The 20761-nt window shown below is 35.6% G+C and overlaps 1 protein-coding gene across 1 annotated transcript in view; it reads left to right on the forward strand.

Moving 5' to 3' along the window:
* Positions 1 to 3835: 3835 nt before the first annotated feature.
* The window catches only part of LOC117109103 (plexin-B-like), a 38814-nt gene continuing 21888 nt past the window's right edge, over positions 3836 to 20761 (forward strand). Inside the window, exons 1-11 of the mRNA XM_033251348.1 lie at positions 3836 to 3909; positions 4473 to 4608; positions 5252 to 5411; positions 12561 to 12769; positions 13497 to 13631; positions 14090 to 14179; positions 15465 to 15558; positions 16879 to 17051; positions 17674 to 17822; positions 18122 to 18233; positions 18859 to 18995. Of these exons, the coding sequence (XP_033107239.1) occupies positions 3836 to 3909; positions 4473 to 4608; positions 5252 to 5411; positions 12561 to 12769; positions 13497 to 13631; positions 14090 to 14179; positions 15465 to 15558; positions 16879 to 17051; positions 17674 to 17822; positions 18122 to 18233; positions 18859 to 18995 (1469 nt within the window). The remainder of the gene's footprint in view (positions 3910 to 4472; positions 4609 to 5251; positions 5412 to 12560; positions 12770 to 13496; positions 13632 to 14089; positions 14180 to 15464; positions 15559 to 16878; positions 17052 to 17673; positions 17823 to 18121; positions 18234 to 18858; positions 18996 to 20761) is intronic.

Consider the following 20761-nt stretch of genomic DNA (forward strand, 5'->3'; position numbering starts at 1 on the left):
TTTACATCTTTGATTAGCCCAATGCCTCTGAATACTTGTTTGTATTTGTCAACAATTCTTTCAACTTGGCTGTTTGTTTCCATGTTAGCCATTATAGTTGAATCCCTCGGGTTCTAGTCTGATCATTCCTAACTTGGTAAGTGTTTCTTTGCCAATGAGGGGTGATGAGTTGATGTGACCTTTCACTACAATGAACTTGGTTGCTGTTCCACATGTCTTGTTTCTAATTATTGTGTTGAACTCTCCTTTAACTGTAAGTTCATTTTGTAGTGTCTTAAGTTTGGTCTTACTAGGTTGCTACTACTTCTGTGCATAAATGCTTTAATTGATGTTCATCCATTATGTTGACATCTGCTCCACTGTCAGGCTCTGCTTTCATATCAACATCACCGATTCTAATGGTTACCAATTTCTTTTCTACCCAGGTTGTCCTATTTTCTTAGCTACCAAATGTTTAGCAGCTTCCTCAAAGAATTCGTCGTCTGAGCTACATTCTAAAAATCTTCCCTTAGCGAATTCGGTCCTGCTACCTGACCTACTCTGGTAATCGTCCAACCCCCTGTCACAAGTGACAGGTCGGGTGACAGATTCGCTACTTACCTAAAATTTATTACCTGTATTGTAGTTAGGCCTAGGAAGGTTAGTGATCTAGAGTGAGCAAGAGATATTTCGTTTACAATGGTCAGGCACAGCAAACGTAATGAATAAGCCTACATCTAGGCTACAACAATTAATACTCTCTTAACATATTCCTACATTTTCAATAAAAAGAAGTTATAATCGGGAATGCATGTTTAGGTGTGGTGTGATGTCAAAAAGTGCATTGGCAGTCCGTAACGAACAGAAGCAACTACTGAATTTCCCGCAAATATTTTTTACTGGGAATTGTTCTTCTTGTCTGTACCACAGTATAATTAAAATGAAAATACAAATTGTGTTCACACCTAAAAATCGGGAAAATTATGACGCATAACAAACAAAAATTAATAAGATTGAACTGAAGCGCCTATCCCTGGCATCCTAAGATCGAACCCTTGTGTGCCCGGTGAAGCTTATTATAATACTATTTAAACATGTGTATTATAACGGTTACAGTAGTGCACGTGTTTGAATATTAATATAATATTTAAACATGTTTATTATAACGGTTAATACACATGTTTAAATGTGGTAATGTTTAGGCATGTGTATTTATAGTTATAGTACAAAATGAATACCCTGCCGCAAAATGGACGGTTGTATAAATCGCCCACGACTCAAGCACATGGGCTTCTCGTTCATTCGTGATGTTGTGCACTGGCCGAGAGAGCGAGTAATCGTCTGTAGATTGATGCAACGAAGATACAGAATATCAGTTATAAAATCAATTTAGCATTTGATTTTAATACATGACGAGTTATTCTCTGTTCCTAAATTTTAACTGTCAACTAGATATTCATCGCTTGATTCGGAGGCCCTATAAAATAGAGATTTACTACTCTCTGAGCCTAGATTGAAATATTGTACATGTAGCTGTAAGCTGTAAAATAGCCCCTGGATAGCAGGGAATGTGAGTAAACATTGCTGTACGCCACACGATCATAAAATAAATAGAATAGGCTAGAAAGAATCTTATTCTTATATTTATTTAGGCCAGCATAAACACCAATACACCATGTCATTTTCAATACATATGTGTATTGAAAATGACCAAAATTACCATCTTTGTTTTTTGAGAACTAATAAAATATTGATGGATCTTTCTGGCTAGTATTCTCCCGATCGCCAAGTCACGGTTTTGCGAAATTCATGAAAAAAGTAAAGTAAATCCACAGACGTACAGCTACTGCCTTTTTTCATTATGGTCGGATTTTGGTTTAAAACATTTTATGTTTTAAATAACATTAGATTCAGAAATTGTGTATACTTTCTGAAATTTGACGATGATTGGAGCAGTACTGGCTGAACTGTGTCTGATTTTCTCCTACTACCAAGGTCTTGTTTACTCATTGTGAAGGCCGTTTAGGCAGCATGCAGGCAATTAGCAATCAATCATCCAACCCACCAGTGACCGTTTCTTCTAAGGGGAAGAATTTCGTCATGTAGTAGAATGATCTAGGTCTTCAGACATCATTTTCACTCGTTTTTGGTGTTTCTTTGGATTGTAGGTTTTCCTGCTATTGTAACTTTTCCCTTTAAAGTTACTGCTGTCAGTTGCTTTGGCTCCACCACGGCATACCTTGGCGAAGTGGTTAAATCTGTTGCACTTGCTGCATTTTTGTCCATATGATGGACAGTTCCGACCTTGTGGATGAGTGCCCACTTGTCCACAATACACACAAGCTGATAGGTGATATTTTGTCCTTTCGGTGGCTTTTGGTGTGTTTTGCTATGTGTTGGAAGTTGCTTTCTGACCTTGGCCACATCTGCTACCTGCATTCGCATATCCTTGACTTGCAGGGTGGTGTCTTCTACTTGAATGGCTTCTTTCAGAAGTTGGTCAAGTCCGCATTTCTTATTGATTGCTTTACGTATCAGTGATTCATCGTTTATTGTAATCAGTCAATTTCGTGCGTAATTTCTGATAACTATCCAAATCTGCCGCTGGATTAGGTAAACTTTTCTCTAGCCGTACTAGATCTTTACCCCGTAGATTATCATGACATCTTTCTTATCTTCTGGCTGAGAGATTCTAAAGTATCTAAATTCTCTTTCTAGCCCTTCCAGCCATTCTTCCCATGCTTTACCATTGTGGATTTGGTCCTCGCCAGGAGTAAATGGTTGGATACTTAGGTTTCTTGTTTCAATTACTACCGTAGGCTGCTGAGCCATCTTCTATGTCACATATACGTGATACATGCGGACAGTACTCACGTTTGCTGCTGGATGGTTTTGCTATACTCTAGGCCTGGCTATATTGTATAGTAATAATATAGCTTGCTTCTGCTTTATGATCGTAACTGCTTTGTTACTCGCATCAACGCCTGGTTTCTTGACATCCTCGTCGTCAATGAAACATCCCGTGTGTAATATTAAATGATACACAGAGGCATAGTTAGAACTCAACTAATAACATTTTAATACTTCTCCGCCGTCAGCGTGGTAGTAGCAACTGCGCTCAACAGAGGGTGCTACATAGGATATCACAACATGCAGCTCTGATCATGAGTAACAATCATTTGTAATTGCGACCCAACACTCCACACCTTGGGGATTATTTATATTCATAAATGAAATATTTAGCAGACCATTATATTAACCATACAGTAGAACATTTAAAAGTTAATTTATAGTTATACATATGATGTACATATTATTAATTGTGTATTGTATATAAATGTATTTTACTGTGTTGGTGTTTTTAGTCCCTATATTTAGTATTAAATGTTCGTACCTAGGACCCAAGGTAGACCAGACTTTTTCTCTGATTGGGCCACCCTTTTTAAGTAGGGCCTATTATGAATAAATGAATGAATGAATGATTGATTGATTTATTTGCATATAATGTGCATATGATGTGTATTTTTAAAGATTGCATAGTTATGTGCATATGATGTGTATGGTGTGTAGTTGTGCCTTGCTCATAAAGCTAATGGACAGCAATGGGATTCCAAACCCTGAACTCTGCGTTTGAGAACCCAAATCCCCCTGCTGTGTCAAGTGCATATTCAGTAATATTTTGTGATATGTACTGTAATTACAAATATTGATTAAAAAAAAATTATTTTCCATGGTTTTAGCTGCGATTGAATTCTGGAACTGCCGCTCAGAAATATGAGAATTTGACAGTAGATGCAGGAAGTGCAGTAATAAGGAATGGACTATTTCTGTAAATCAGGTCCTAGGCCTTGTAAATATGTTGGTTTCTGCTGAAAAGCGGGCATTGCACAGGAAGAAAAATGGCAAAGTTATTGGCCTCTATACAGTCGGGTTGCACTAATCCATTGGGAACCAGTTGTATTGAGTCTGGTTCTTAAACATTTTTTTATTAGAAGCAGTAACATTTTGCCAGGATGAGTTTTCTTATTTTTGTCCGATTTCAGGCTCAAAATGTTCTGATTTCGTTCTTATTTTTACACACTTTTCAAACAAGAAAATTATTATTGTACTGCAGTATACTGCTGTACAGTAATGGAGGGTATAATAGTACATACAGTAGTCACATTTATACTACTACACATTAAGGTACAGATAAGATTTGTTGAAAATTGAACTCAATCGGGGACTGGATAAACACTCTCTTTCCCGTCCCTCTCCTCCTTCTTCCCTCTTTCTTTTCTTGCATTTCTTTCCGATCATACAAAAATGTCCATACTATAGACATTATATATTTTCTGCCAAAAAGTAGGGGGGTGGGGGAACCAAACCCACTCAGCCCCCCCCCCACCCCGATTCCGCCGGCCATCTGAACTGAACTTTAATTGTGGGCATTGCTCATCCGATTTTTAAAGTTAGGCTTTGCTTGTGTGAATCAGATATACATATAATTTCAGATGCACACGCAAGAACTGCAAGGCATGCACAGGAGCTGATGAAGTTGGAGAGAATCGTTGGTTGAATAATCTGGACCAGTGCATACAGATTAGCAAAATTGAGCCAGCTAATTTGGCAAGCAATGTGCAAGTTGAGGTGGTATTATTTTTATGATGGATCTATATAGTTTAGGTTGATTATCAACATACATAAAGAGCCTTATAATAGTTTGGGCATACAAATTTGAGCATATATATTACCTCTTTTTATATCCAATATCCTTTTATATGAGTGAACACAGACAGCAATTAGAAAAAAATTAACAATTTTTGTGTAAACAGCTTCTGAAATTTTGAATTCATTAAAATATATCTACAAAAGTTGTTTCTGTCAAATATTTAGGCCAACGTACCCTACCACTCCTGATACCAGATCAAAATTAACATAAATGCTTTTGAAAATAGGCTTATTTCTATCACAATAGAAATCTATAAACACATGATTTTGGTTGATATTTGAAACTTAAAATATATTAAAAAACGTTAAAATATATTGTTCAGATTTTCTGTATCATCGGAGATCGGTTTACATTTCACATGCAACATGAATTTTTTTTAGCAAATGCTTTATTTATTCAAGCAAGATAATCACATTTATATTTGTTGTCACTATTTAACTTTTTAAAAAAGCTTTGTTTCTTTCAAATTCATTATTTTTCAGAAGTATCTTGTAAAGCATGTTACATACTGTACCCTTTGGTAAGGAACTTATATATACAAAATGTTTTGATATTTTCCAGTTGATGCTGACTGTCAGAAGCCTCCCAAAGGCACCAGCTGAAACATATTTTTGCGTCTTTGAAAATATTCAAACAACTCCGGTTATATTCATTGATAATTCAACCATACCACCAACACTAAAGTGTAAAACCCCTTTGGAAGTGTATATCCAGTCTGGAGGTTAGACATATGTTTTTCTTTGTTTTAAAATTTGTTCTAAATCCACAATACATATCTACCTATACATTTTCATAGTTTTATAACATTAGCTCCACATTACTAATTTATATTGTAAGTCAATTATGACATCATCACTGTAACTCCCAATGTTATTTGTCTATCCCCCACAGTCCACTAATTTTTCAATCAGTGGACGTTTGGCTTGAATTCCTTCAGTTTGTGTGTAAAAAAATACCTAATTTTTCGTCACCGCAAAGATAACACGAACTGCGATGAAAATTAAATTGTAATTGAAAATTACTTTCATGCCTTAGTAACATCACATCTTGATTACTGTAATGCTGTTCTTTATGGACTTCCCAATAAAGTCATTCGGAAATTTCAACTGAACGTTGCAGCCAGGCTTGTTTCGCTTACTCCGAAGCGTCAACATATTACTCCTACTCTTCGTCGTCTTCATTGACTACTTGTTAAGCAACGTAACACTTTAAAATTCTTCTTTTTGTGTACAAGTCTCTTCATTGTTCATCTCCACAGTACATTAATGACCACCTAAAAATGCGATCAACTACATGCAGTCGCATGCTTAGGTCCACATCATCTAGTACAACCACTCTTCATTGTACTTTTGGTCGGTTGAAAACCTATGGTGATAGATCCTTCTCTGTTGCTGCACCAAAATTGTGGAACAAATTACCCAATTATGAAATCATCGCACGATTTTTACCTGTCTGCACAGACCAAAAAGTCAGTAACTGTATTCCCTCTCGAATGCTTTAAGAAATGTTTATTTCTTTGATGAATGTCTATCAAAGTATCATTACAAATAAGTATAATTAAAATAATTAAAAGAAAAAGTTTTTTTAATTCAGATGGCAAAATGATGATGTCACAATTTCCGATCAGCCATTATGATCGATAAAATCATATCTACAACTCATGCGCTTTCAGAATATGTAATAAAAAATGGGTGTTACCAATCATTCTAAGGAGCTATAACTGATTTAAAAATCTCATCGTTTCACAAACCAAAATAATCTTGTAAATTTAGTTGATCATAGCAATAAATGGGATTTACCTGCATTTATGTCAACTAACTCGCTATCTTTATTGAATGAAATGGATGAAATTAGAACAAGGATTCTTGTGTATAAACCTGACGTCATCAGTATTACAGAATCGCATCTTAAAGAAAGTGTTCCAGATGATCTAATTGTTCTTGATGGATATAGTTTTATTAGATGTGACCGGATTGAGCGTGAGAAAGGTGGTGTTGTTTTATATGTTGAAAAACACAATTCCCTACACTTACTGGAATGTTCTTCATGACGACCTGTTTGAAACTATATGGATTACCATCAGACCTCGTAAACTCTCCCGAAAAATCCCCAATATATCCATTGCTGTCATGTACCATCCTCTGGGTGCGAACGATAACGCTATGGTGCAACATATTATGGCTAGTATCGACGCTATTTGCACAAATCACCCTGAAACTAGTGTTGTTTCAACACACTAAAGACAATTTCATGACTAGTGTGAGAAATTTACAGTGGAGAGACATTTACCGTATTGAGAAATGTGAGGAGAAATATGATATGTTCAGCCGAACTATTAAAGATCTTATCGAAGTTCACTTCCCATTTAAAACCACATTTCAGAAAGATGTTGACAAACCATGGGTCTCGACGCGACTAAAAAAGTTAATACGTAAACGACAGCTGGCCTTTAAGAGGGCAGATGAAACCGTGTTCCGCCAATTGAGGAACGGTGTGAATAGGCTCTGTAAACGGCTTAAAAAAGAATACTACGCGAAAAATGTTAAGAAACTTTTTAACTCCGATTCAAGGTCTCGGTGGAAACACGCGCATATATATGAATAAGACAAATAAGTCCAATTATGCTCAAGGCCTCGCAAACAGACTCTTTAATGGCAACATCGATGTTTTGGCTGAGAAGACTAACAAGTTTTTTCAATCTGTGAGTCTTCACTATCCTCAAATTCCCTCGCCTTGTCCTAAGAGCGCCTATGAACACGTCCCTGATCATTTAATTATAGACGTCGAAACTGTCAGGAAGAAGCTTGTTACTATTAAATGTAATAAAGCCCCGGGGCCCAATGGCGTTCCCGGATAGATCTATAAAGATCTTGCTGATGAATTGGCCGGTCCACTATGTTCTATCGTAAACGCAAGTTTAAGAGAAGGGGTTGTGCCTAATGAGCTGAAACGCGCTGATATTGTGCCTATACCGAAAGTGAACCCTCCCAAAGTAATTGAAGAAGATCTGCGGCCGATTTCACTAACACCAATTGTAAGTAAACAGATTGAAGCACTGATCGGCCAACATATTTGGGATCATAAAGGATAAAATAAACCCTCATCAATTTGGCTGTATGCAAGGTGTAAGTACTATTGATGCGCTTCGGTGCTACTCTGCGACGGACAAAGGAAACGAATTACGCATGATGCTTATTGATTATAGTAAAGTGTATGATCTGATAAACCATTCTATCTTAATGGAGAAGCTTGTTAAATTAGGAGTTGAAGATACCTTGATAGATTGGACATGCGCTTTCCTGTCAAATAGAGCACATCGTACAAAAATTGGCAACCATGTGTCCTCGTGGCAAACTCCACGTGGTGGTGTCCCACAAGGATCCTGGCTTGGTCCCATTTTGTTTATCGCGTTTATCAATGACCTAGACACAGATTTAGAACTGAGTAAATATATGGACGATACGACGGTAATGGAAGAACTCCATCCATTTTCTATTATAAATGAGTGGTCAGCGATAAATCTGATGCGCCGGAATAACAAGAAAACAAAAGAAATAGTCATCTCTACCAAACGAAAGAAGTTAGATGTGATACCTGTTCTCACGGATGATGGTAGTGTTATAGAAAAGTTGAGCTCTGTTAAGCTGTTAGGCATACACATAACTGAAAATCTGAAGTGGGATGTCCAAATTGACGATATAACTAAACGTAGTAACCAGCGCCTCTATTTTTTTAAACAACTTAGGAAATCTGGTTTCGATACCCTTGCACTTCTCCGTTAGGAGTTGAAGATACCTTGATAGATTGGACATGCGCTTTCCTAGCGTTAGATGCGAAAGGTCAAAACGTTTTATTATTAACTGTGGTCTTTTCAATAATTGGTAGACTGAGAATATCCTGGTGACGCTTTTCCTAAACTTTTTAAATTTTTTGTTACTCCTTTTCGCTGATTTGTACATATTTTGCTTCGAAATTGTATAGGAAATTGTAAATATATCCTATTTTATTCTCTCTTCGGTTTTTTCACGTCCTTTATACGTCTAGTGCTTGAATACGCGTGTCAGGTTTGGGGTACGAGTATCTCCGTCCATCAGTCGTCGCAACTTGAACATATTCAACGGAGAGCTGTCGGAATTATGTGCCCTTCAATGTCATATATAAAGAAGCGCGCGCTGCACTTTCCTTATCATCTTTGGAAGAAAGACGTGAAATGCTCAGTATAAAATATTTTAATAAAGTCAAAAATCCGAAACACAAATTAAACGACTTGCTCACGCCTGCATCAGTTAATAAGTACAACTTGCGTTCGAAGAAAGCCTATGACCTTCCTAAAGTTAGATGCGAAAGGTCAAAACGTTTTATTATTAACTGTGGTCTTTTCAATAATCGGTAGACTGAGAATATCCTGGTGAGACTTTTCCTAAACTTTTTCAATTTTTTGTTACTCCTTTTCACTGATTTGTACATATTTTGCTTCGAAATTGTATAGGAAATTGTAAATATATCCTATTTTATTCTCTCTTCGGTGAATTTTAATTACTTTTTTTGTGTGTGTTTTCTTAGCCTATTGTTAAACTTCAATTTTTTTTATGATAAAAAATTGCAATAAAGCTTCTCGTATTATCGAATGATTTTGAGCACTTAAATTTTTGACGAACGCGTAGCGCATGTTATGATGCGCGCACGAAAAATTTGCGCGCATTACATTCATACTTAAAATGAACGTTATTCCGAATAAAGAGAGGGAGGCCATGATTCAACGTTTCGACCTTTATTGGGTCATCATCAGGAATGAGAAAACTTAGACAGTGATTACAAAAAATGCTACAATATTTAAATGAGAGGATTAAAAGCTAGTACAATAACAATGGTGATTAAGCACAATGGTGATTATGAGAGAGGCAATTAAGTTGGGTTAGATTACATTAGATAAACAATTTCAACTCTCTTGATGCTTTGAGACCACAGTTTAATTTAGGGTTAAGGCGATGGATAGCAAGGGCTTCTTTAAATAGTAAATGGGACCAGTTAGGAGAACTATCAATTATTGCAGTGTTAGAATATATTAGAGATTTGAAATTAACAATGAAATCATCTTTAATTGGGTTAGGCAAATTATGAAGTTTTAAAATATATTGAAAAGCATCGCAAACATTCATACTTGACTTGAAGTTTTATGCCAATTGAATATGATTTAGAAATGTCAATTATTTATGATGATATAGGCGATTTCAATGATTTGAGGAAAGAAAGATAAATGGTCAGATAAAAGAATTATGTAAAAAATGATGACGTCATCAAAATGTAAAAAGTCGTGACATTTATGAAAGAGAATTGTCTCAGTTATAATCTTCCTCGAAGTTTGGAGAAAATCGATCAAGGATAAGGAAAATACACTCAAATGCGCATTTTAGCAAATGACGCCATAGATAAAAAATCATTTTGTTGAATTCAGATGGCAATATGATGACGTCACAATGTCCGATCAGCCATTATGACCTATAAAATCATATCTACAACTTATGTGCTTTCAGAATATATAGTAAAAATTGGGGGTCACCGATCATCCTAAGGAGCTATAACCGATTGAAAATAGGCATGATTTTGGCCTATTTCCGCTCTAAGTCGACAAAAACGCGCACATGGATTCGTATCTTTAATTTGTTAATAGAGTGTCAGGAACCTAAAACATGTAAAAAAAATGATAATTCCAGCTTCTGTATGTGCGCGCGGGTAAAAATGCGCGTGCGGGACGGAAAATTCGAAAAATTACGAAATGCTCAAAATGACCTAAAACATGCTCTAATTTAGTCAAAAAGTGATTTTGAGCATTTTAAAATTTTGACACATGCGTACGCATGTACTTTCTTTTGTATGCGCGGACGGTAATGGTGCAGGAAGTTGACACTTGATGTGAAGTATACTTGTGTCAAGTTTCATTGAAAAATACATGTTAGTAAAGAAGTTATTGTCAGTGATAGAATTTCACCAAATGGTGCGTAGATGACGTCACATAACTGTGACGTCATCCACAAAGTCAGGTGCACAACTTCAGATGTAGATCTATATGCGCGTACAGCATTGCTATTGACCCTAAATGACCGAAAAAGATTGGAAATTTGTGAATACAATGTCAAGAACCTAAAACATGTAAAAAAAATGATAATTCCAGCTTCTGTATGTGTGCGCGCATAAAAATGCGCACACGGGACGAAAAATTCGAAAAATTACGAAATGCTCAAAATGACCTAAAACATGCTCTAATTTAGTCAAAAAGTGATTTTGAGCATTTTAAAATTTTGACGCACGCGTACGCACGTACTTTACTGAGGATGCGCGGACGGTAATGGTGCAAGAAATTGACACTTGTTTCATTGAAAAATACCTGTTAGTAAAGAAGTTATGGTCAATGATAGAATTTCACAAAATGGCGCGTAGATGACGTCACGTAATTGTGATGTCATCCACAAAGTCAGGTGCACAACTTTAGATGTAGATCTATATGCTACGTTAGCAGCAAACATCAAGCATGTGCTGTTTTTGAGAAAATCGACCAACAAAAAAGGTGTGAAAGAAAAAAAAAAGAAATAAATAAATAAAGAAAAATCCGAACGAAAACAAAGGTGATACACTCACGGAAGCATATCACCATTAAATTTTGTTTTCTTATTTCACAAATAGTTTAGCCAAAAACATCCAGTTGGAAAAAATAAGATTTTATTGGTGAATGTAAAATGGGATGGTTAAGTGCTTCAAATTTATATAATTAGGAAGAAATATACATATCTTATCTTTGAAGCTTTGAACGCAGCGGAGGGCGTAATAAAAAAAAAAAATTTCTTCCTGAAATTTCCATTTTTCGTGGCAGCGGGTGCGTTAATTGGCCAAAAATAAACTTTCATCAATATATGTGTTTGGCGGGTTTGAAAACAAGGTATAAAAAAAATCTCACCTTGGCTATAGTACTACCAAAGGGAGCAAGAGGTTCAACTGACCTGATTTTGTATGTACTCAATGGAAGGTTTAAAAAAATATATTAGAATTTGAATAGAGTTTTTTCTCATCTTATAAAGACACGCCCCTTTGTGGCAGTACTTTTTAGGATTACAATCCAATGAAACCATGTTCTACATTATTAAATGCAACTGATAAGTAAACGTGTAAACTTCAAAATTATTCACTCATAAATTCTTATGGACATGCTCCATGTTGTCTTTCTTCATCCATCTCTTTTACGTTTCACAAGACACTTAATGCAGAAATGGGTAAGCTGCATATGTTCAACCACATGTGCATTAAAATGTAAACACAATGTATTACTGTTTTCAAAGCTAGCCTCATAAATTTTAACCATATTTATAATAAAATGTTAAGCATAATTGAATGTTTTATAGTTATCTGAATAATGTACAGTGTTTACCATTACTTAATATATCATAAGGCCAAAAAAAAAAGTTTTGCCCTCCTCCACCTGCCTCTAGCTCACTGAAAAAATAGGGGTGGAAAAACAAAAAAAAAACTTACAAAAAGTTTTTTTTCCAGCTTTTTTTTACAAATTGAAAAAAATGTGAGTGAAATTTAGTTTTTGCCAGATGCCCTACAAATTAGTCTAAAGTTGTTGTCTGATGTAAGATATTGCCATTCTAAGCCTCTGTGGGTTATTTTTATTCCATCTAAATAAATTTTTAAAAAACTTTTTCCACCTGCTCCTATTTATCATTTTATAAAAAAAGGCGGGCAAACAAACAATTTATTTTATTTGGCCTAATTATGTCATACAATCTTTTCAAATTTTCAATTAATGAGACATTTTTAGAATTATAAAATAATAATTTATAATTAGTAAACTTCAGTTGCTTTCTGCTGCTAGGGTCTCTGGAGGTTAAGTTTTCCTTACTATCAAATGAGACCAACATGGAGTTTGTCAGCAGTAAATTTTTCTTCTACGACTGCAGCGCATTCAAGGACTGCACTAGTTGCGTGTCAAGTAACTTTGCCTGCGATTGGTGCATTTATGAGAATAAATGTACAGGAAATTCCCAACAGTGTAAACTAGAAGGGGTGGTTGGCGGACAAGGAGTATGTATCCACAACATTGTCATCTTTATTGTAAATCTGGCCTAGATAAAACTTAAATACATACTCCAAGTATCGAAATGCCCGCCATCGTGTCGGGATTCAATATTTCAACATTAATTATGTCATCATCAGGAATCAAATTCCTGATGATGACATAATTATTGTCGAAATATTGAATCCCGACACGATGGCATGCATTTCAATACTTGGAGTATGTTTTATACTGTCTTATGAAATTTAATTATTATGTATTATGGTTTTCGTCAATAACGCACCATAATGATAAATGGTTTTGCTTACTTTTTTATTTGCATGAGTTTAGAGCCTCAATTTTTTGTTCCATTTTTTTCAATTTGTAAATTTTGGAACACCATACATTTATACATTTTGGATTGTACAGTTTCAACCGGGTTTGTAACTTGGGTCTAAAACAGTAAGTAATGAGAAAATTATAATCATCAAGCGGCATCACAAAACGAAAAATAATATATGAAAATTTCTTAATTCCTATTTTGTACTAAATATCCTAACCATTTTTAGTAAAAAATAACAAAAAATAAATAACAAATTTTTAAATTAATTAAAATGCTGTCCTGAATTTATTTGATTTGTTTAGTTTGCTGTCAAGATCACAAGATTCCATTTAACCATTAATTTTATTATCACTTTTATATATTTATTTTAAATGTATTTTCAATGTTTTATCTGTTTTTATCTGTTCTTATAGAACTCTCTTACCAATGCGACAAAATTTGGACCCGATAACTGCCCTCGCTTGGCAAAACGGGATGCAGAGATTCTTCTGCCTGTGAACACCAGAAGAGCTATTGAAGTTGTGGCTCAGAATCTGCCTGTACTAGAGGTGATGTCTTTAGTTGTCTTCTATGTATTTCCAAGAGATTGTCCATGCATTTTATATTTGATGATGGACACTGTTGAATTGTATTGTATGCCAGTCACTGCTTATTATTTGTATTTAGCTGCTGTAATATGTCTGTTTTATTATGTCAGTCTACAGTGTATACAACCCAACATAAACATTATACAATTATTAAGTAACTATATAAATAGAGTAAATAAAAAAGATTTTTCGATTAGACTATAATCAGAAAAAGATAATTATCAACTTGGTATATTGACATGATTAAATCATGATTGTGTAACTACAAAAAAAACAACTACAGCAAAATCATAAATGATTCTCTAATTTGTTTATTTTGCCGGAAAAGGGCAATAAAAATCTTTCACATTCAATATACTGACAAATGTTTTCATTTTTTCATGTACATATATAAGCATGTATACTGTTATGTATGTTAGGCTGGTCACCCAGCATACGAGTGTGTCCTGGATGAAGAGGTTGTGAAGGCAGAAGTGATGGATGATACCATCCGATGCACACCCAACGAGGTATGCCTCAGATTAAATGTATCGTTCAATATTTTATTATACATTTCCCTTGAAAACATCAAAGCAACAGAGAATTAAATAATTAGGTTTAAGTACATATAAATGTAATATTATATTATGATATATTACATTTATAGTATATACTTACATTATTTATAACATATTAAAAATTTTTATATAATAAATAAATAATTATTATAAAATATCATAATTATATAATAAATTACATTTATTTTTGTCTCACAAAAGAGAACACTATCAATACAGGATATCTATTTCAGACCCATATTTATACACTCTGTGTACAAATATAGAGGTGATATGTTAAAACAGAAACTGTATATAATTATTTTGTAAACCATAAGCAATTTTAAAGCCAGCTTATAAAAAGAAGCAAATATCTTGCTAAATATTTTCCCTGCAATTTATTGTTGTAATTGCCTGGTTTTGCAAAGCAAACTTCCTCCATTTTTTTTTTTAGTTTTAGTCCTTGTACCATTTAGTACTAAGTGCCATAAATAATAAATAAATAATTTTGGTTGAAAGCAAGCACAAAGAGAATACTGTATGTAAGTATGAAAAACATCATAAATCAGAATAATGGCATATTCACAAATACCATTAATTTGTTGTATTTTTTGTAGAAAGATAAGATGTATGGTCATTATCTCTTAAAATTGAGTAGATTACACACTCACCTCCCCCATGGCAGCAAATTAATTCCACTAGTTGGGTTTAAATACTTAAATGACCATTAAATTTTCATTGGAATAGGGATTTAGTTCCATATTCTGTGATTAATTTTGCCTTCTCATTTATGGAAGTGTGGTCATCCTCTTTCTTAATATTTAATAATTTGTTCTTGGCTCATAATTCCACATGCTGTTGAAAAGCATCTTTTTATTTGCAAATTTTGAATTTACTACTAGATGAATCGGGAAAAATTTCAATTCAATAAGTGGTAAAGACAGACACATAGTTGATTTTAATTTGGCTATTTATTTGACTTTTAAATTATTTTCCTATTATGGCATAACTTTGTCTTTTATTAATGGTTAAATTGTATGTTTCTTTCCTATTTTTTTTTCAGTTTATCCATATTGTAGTGAGGTTTTTTTTAAACAATTTCTTCATTAAGCTGCAATTGCAATTTTTATTTGTTGAATAAGTGAATTTACAGATTTTAATCTTCAGAATTCCATATACTGCTTTCATCATATATTTAAGTATAAATTATTCAAGTATATTTTTTCAAACAAATTAATTTTTTCCCCATTGTTTTTAGTATTCGTATGCAGAATTTATACTGGACAAACCTATCCTGTTGAAGGTGCGCTGGAATAATGATTTCATGATTGATAATCCATATAATGTTACAGGTGAGTTTTTTAACCGCGTTCACATGTCTTAAGTCGTTAGCGAGCCGGGACTTCATGTAAACAGCCACTGAAGAACAGTTTGTGTTGTGGGTGACCCACGACAAGCTTCTCTCGATCGACTTGAGACGCAACTCACTCTTGATCCATGTGAACGGCCGTTTGCAAGTGGGTCGCCAGTGAGCTGTGACCTCTTTTGTGTGAAAGCCAATCAGATACAAGCATCTCTCCGGGGTCAAACTAGTTAGCTTGTTTGCGCGAATATTCGCTGTTATGAATGCTATTTTCACAAATTTTTGGCTGTTGGATGTTATTTTTCATTTAAATATCCCAAAATATCCTCCATGTTAACTCCATCTGGATCTGGCCCTCGGGCCTGCTGCACCGAGGAAGATTAGAGACTTGATAGAGATTTGGGCAGAATCCAAGATTAGAATGTTAGTGGAAGACAAGAAATCAAAGAAGACAAAATTACATGAGAAAATCGCAGCTAGTCATGACAAATCCAAACAACGTTGCAGGACCTAAAGCCGGGCACTCACTACATTGTACGACCGTCGGTCGATGAATCCAAATCTGCTTCCTATGAGCGCTTGACGACATAACACCGCCTGATGATTGTCAGTGGCAGTCTGAATGGATCGTCATTAAAAACAATCCGTTGCCCATGCATCGTGGCGTTGCCTTCTAAGAAGGCCGGATAAAGAAAACAGTACAAACAGTTTTACCTAGAGGAGGTGAATAAATCAGGATGTTGGGGCCCCAATCTGGCCACTTTACCACAGAATTGGGAACATCGGCGATCACACAAATATGTCAGGTGGGGACCGTTGGAGAATCGTCGATGCCACCTCCACCCAGTCCTAGGATTAGAAATCACAGGCCTAGCATTTCTACAACCAATTGGGGATGTGACGTAAATTTATTTCCGGTTGCCTTGAAAGTGGTAGCGAGCTCAGTTTGGCCATTTTTGTATCCAACACAATCTTGCTCATGACTCAGCACCTCAGCTGCTCGCAGAATGTGACTTATATCTTGTCTCTCTGGCTTGCATTTTAGTTTTCTGATCTTCAAGGACATATTTGTACCTTTTGGCCTGTCCCACTTTTTTTTTTCATCCTCTCTGCTTACCTGCAGCTGATGCTCATCCTAATGTATTGGAATTGTTAGGATTAATGGAATAAAAGTAACCATTTTTTTAAAATCATGGATAATGAGGAATGTAAACTTGAGCGGATTGATTCTAGACATGACAAACTGCGCAAACCTAGACAGGTGCACTGTACTATTTCAAGCTTATTGAATTTTGTTTGTCAACACTAGTTACTTTGTACAAGTGCGAGGTTAACAGAACCACATGTGGAAAGTGCCTTCTCACAGACAGCAAATACGATTGCGGATGGTGTGAAAAGAGCTCGTGTCGTTTTAGAGATCACTGTACAAGTGCTACAGAGTTCCTGAGTGGAAATATTTGTCCTGACCCAAGAATTACAAGTGTAAGTGCTCTATTCATTATTGTAAAGGTCATTTATTCAACCTAGCATTCCCATTAGAAAAATTGTGTGGGACTGTCCCAATAGCTGGCTATGGCATTGGTCAAGGGTGGGGGGGGGGCACTTTGTTAATATGCGACTTGGTTAGGAGCCAAATTTATTATTTGGCAGCTTTGTTAGGGGGAAACTTTGTTAGGTTCGACTTGGTTAAGGGGTGACTTGGTTTAGTACGCGAGTTGGTAAGGGGCGACTTTGTAAGAAGGTGGCTTATTAAAGGGCGACTTGACTGGCATTCGTTCCTAGTATCCTTTTATATTTCTAACTTATATTAAATATGTAACATTTATTATTGGTTTCTCAAAAATGCACTTCTATTTTGTTTAAATACCTTAGTAAATGTCAAATTTTAGATGGTGCAGAGAGAAATACTCCCAGTATATGCATTAACTAATCTTATTTTGATGCTTAGAGATACAGTGGGTACATTAAGTAAAGTAAAATGTGTAACATCTTCCTCCTCATCCTCCTTATAATCTTCTTTATCACATCATCCTTATATTCATCTTTGGCTGTTAAGTAGGTATTTTTTAAGACAGTATATTAAGTTAACAGTGTCCACCTTCAGTTTAGCCCCCTGAAAGGACCAATTGAAGGTGGAACTCGTTTGATTATCAAAGGCAAGGACCTAGGACTCTCATTCAACGATACGCAGAGCATCACAGTTGCTGATGTGGAGTGTGTACCGGAAGAGGAGGGATATATACCATCAGAGCAGTAAGTGCTGGGCAGTATGTGTATGTTGCTATGATGTGGAGGAATGCTTTAACTAAACTACTAAACATGGTGCTAATTCTAGCAATGGATATGTCATGGCAGTGCAGTGATGCATCTTGTTGTTGTCTTAATTGATGAATAGTTGAATAATAGAAATACTTATTAATTCTATTTTACAACATAATTAAGATTTGTTTTGTAGATATTTTACAGGCTTCAATTGACATATACTTTTTAATATAATTAGAATTGAAGACTTAATTATTGATTTTGATTAAATGATTGATATGTTTGTGTAGGTTGCAGTGTACCCTGAGTAACACAGAGGCCAGTAAGAGTGGAAAAGTTAAGGTTACAATTAGCAAAGGCGAAACTTACATGGCAACTTCTGAAACTAACTATGCATTTGTGGTAGGTGTATTTGAATCCAAATTACTGAAATTCCTATCCCTTTCCTTTTAATGTTATGCCTTCATCAGGATTTTGTCAATTTACATTTTGGGCAAGTTGAGAAGCCGAACTGTAAGGCAGGAATGCTCCCTCTCCCAAATAAGGATTTAAAATCAAAGGCCTTGAGGTGTACACATCTGGCATGTGTTCATATTAAATGAAGGTGGTGGTTATCCTGATGCCGCTGTGGAATGAGAACATAAAGCTACTAAGTGCCTGTCTGCTTTTGAAGACCATGCCCGTACATAATTCAGTACAATGATGCTGCAAGTTATGTCTTATTCTTCTATTCTCACATGCGAGCACTTTTAGCCTAGGTTATAATGGAAATTAAAGCACTGCATATGTCCCTGATTCTGTATCATTAAGCTGTTCTTGACATCCCCATGTTGTGGGAAAAAGAGCAGGAGATTGTCTCAATTTAGCTCAATTCACCCCATGGATAGCTCTGCCTATTGTGGGGTACCCAACGGCCTAGCGCAACCTTCTTAACTCTATGAATTCTTTAACTTTACTTTTGTTATACTGATCCTATGCATACTAGAATGTAAAGAAGTTTTGTCTTCATTTAACTCTCTATTTTTAGATTCCAGCAGTGAACAAGATCAGTCCAGACCTGGGTCCTATGTCTGGAGGAACCAATGTTGTTTTAGAGGGACAACATCTTGATGCTGGCTCCACTGTCAATGTTACCATCGCTGATCACCAGTGTCTGAATATTGAGTAAGAATATGATTCGTCTCTTACTGTATTTTATTGAGTAAGAATATGATTCGTCTCTTACTGTATTTGGTATATATGCTCAAAACTATGATATCTATTGGAAACCCTGAGTTTTCATATACATGAATAGAATATACAGTAGTTTCCAATAATTCAAATTTGTTTTAATCATTACTGAATCTGTATTTCAGTGGTTACTCAATTTTATATCTTCAGTCATATTTTTTAGAAAAAAATAGCTTGTTTTCTCAGATACAAAACCATTTCACCAAAATCTCATACGTCGACAATTAAAAATCAAGAATCATCAGCTTTACTGAATGAACTAAACTTGTTATCAGTTGTGTTTTAAAAACCACCATTGTGACTGTCACTAAAAGCAAGTGCCACTAAAAATAGTATTTTAAATCTATAAGTATATTATTTCAATATGTTGTAAGAAATTCTTCACTCTTACAACAATTACCATATTTGTTATGTTCTAAAATGTGTTATTTTAGAAAAGCTTGAATTTTACATACCGTACATAAATTTAATATGCAGTAGTCAGTGTTCCACAGCAAGTTTTTTAGCTGGCTTTCCTGAGAATCAAAACCATTTAGGCTAAAACAGACTTAAAATACACCATCAAATCTCAATCATTAGTTTTGCTGAATAAACCAAATTTGTTGTCAATTGTTAAAAAAAAACCAGCAGTTTGTTTTTAGGTTGATGATTGATTTGTACATCTGTCATGGCTGACAGTTCATGACTTCTGTGATGACCCACCACTTATGTCGGTTCGAAGCTATTTCATACACCTTTGGTAGTGGTTGTCGAACTAGAGATGTGATCCTGTTGATCCATCTGGACCTAGGACGTCCACGTCTTCTTGATCCCTCAATCTTGCTCTGCATGAGAACCTTTTCAAGGTAGTATCTTGTTGTCTGGCTATGTGCCCAAGTAACGGAGAGCTTGACAGTTGAGTGTATTGATTAATCTTTTTTTAGGACCAATTTCTTTTAAAACACTGGCGTTTGTTCGTTTTGCTGTCTAAGGTATCTTCAGTAGTATACGCCAGCACCAGAGCTCAAAAGCATTAACCCTTTTACAATCTTCTTTTGTGAATATCCATGTTTCACAAGCTTGGACTAGCCATGTTTTTGTTGCTTTGGTGACCCCTCGGTTGGTCCAGATTTTTGTTATTTTGTTCATAGCAGATCTTGCCATTGCCAAGCGTCTTCTGATCTCAAGTTTACATCCCCTGTCCACAGTGACAAGAGCTCCAAGGAAGTTAAACTGGGTGACTTTTTTGACTTCTTTGCCATCAACTATTAGGGAATCAGTGGGATGATATTCACCAATGACCATGGACTTAGTTTTGGATACATTAAGTCGTAGGCCTAGAGTTTCACTTTCTTGTTTCACCCTTTCTAGCACCATCCAAAGTTCTTCTATATTGGTGGCCACTAGAGTGGTGTCATCTGCATACCGAAGGTTGTTCAGCTGCCATCCTCCTATTGAGAAACCGCCATCCCAATTTTCAAGGGCAAGTCTCATGATGTACTCAGTGGTGGCGCCAGGACCTGCCCAACGGAGGGGCTAAAAGCCCCGACGGGGGGGCTGTAGTGGAGCAAATCCAGTCTCACTTGGCTGGGGGCCGCCTAGGGCTTCGCCCCTGGAAGCCACGGGTATTTGATGAATTATGGCGATTTTTTATTACTTATTTGATAGGCATCGAGTTACTATAATATGACTTCATGTAGGCTATGCTTTCTAATGTTGAA

Source organism: Anneissia japonica, unplaced genomic scaffold (assembly GCF_011630105.1).
Source record: "Anneissia japonica isolate Jap-2015-1 unplaced genomic scaffold, ASM1163010v1 scaffold3279_len158616_cov144, whole genome shotgun sequence".
NCBI lineage: Eukaryota > Metazoa > Echinodermata > Crinoidea > Comatulida > Comatulidae > Anneissia > Anneissia japonica.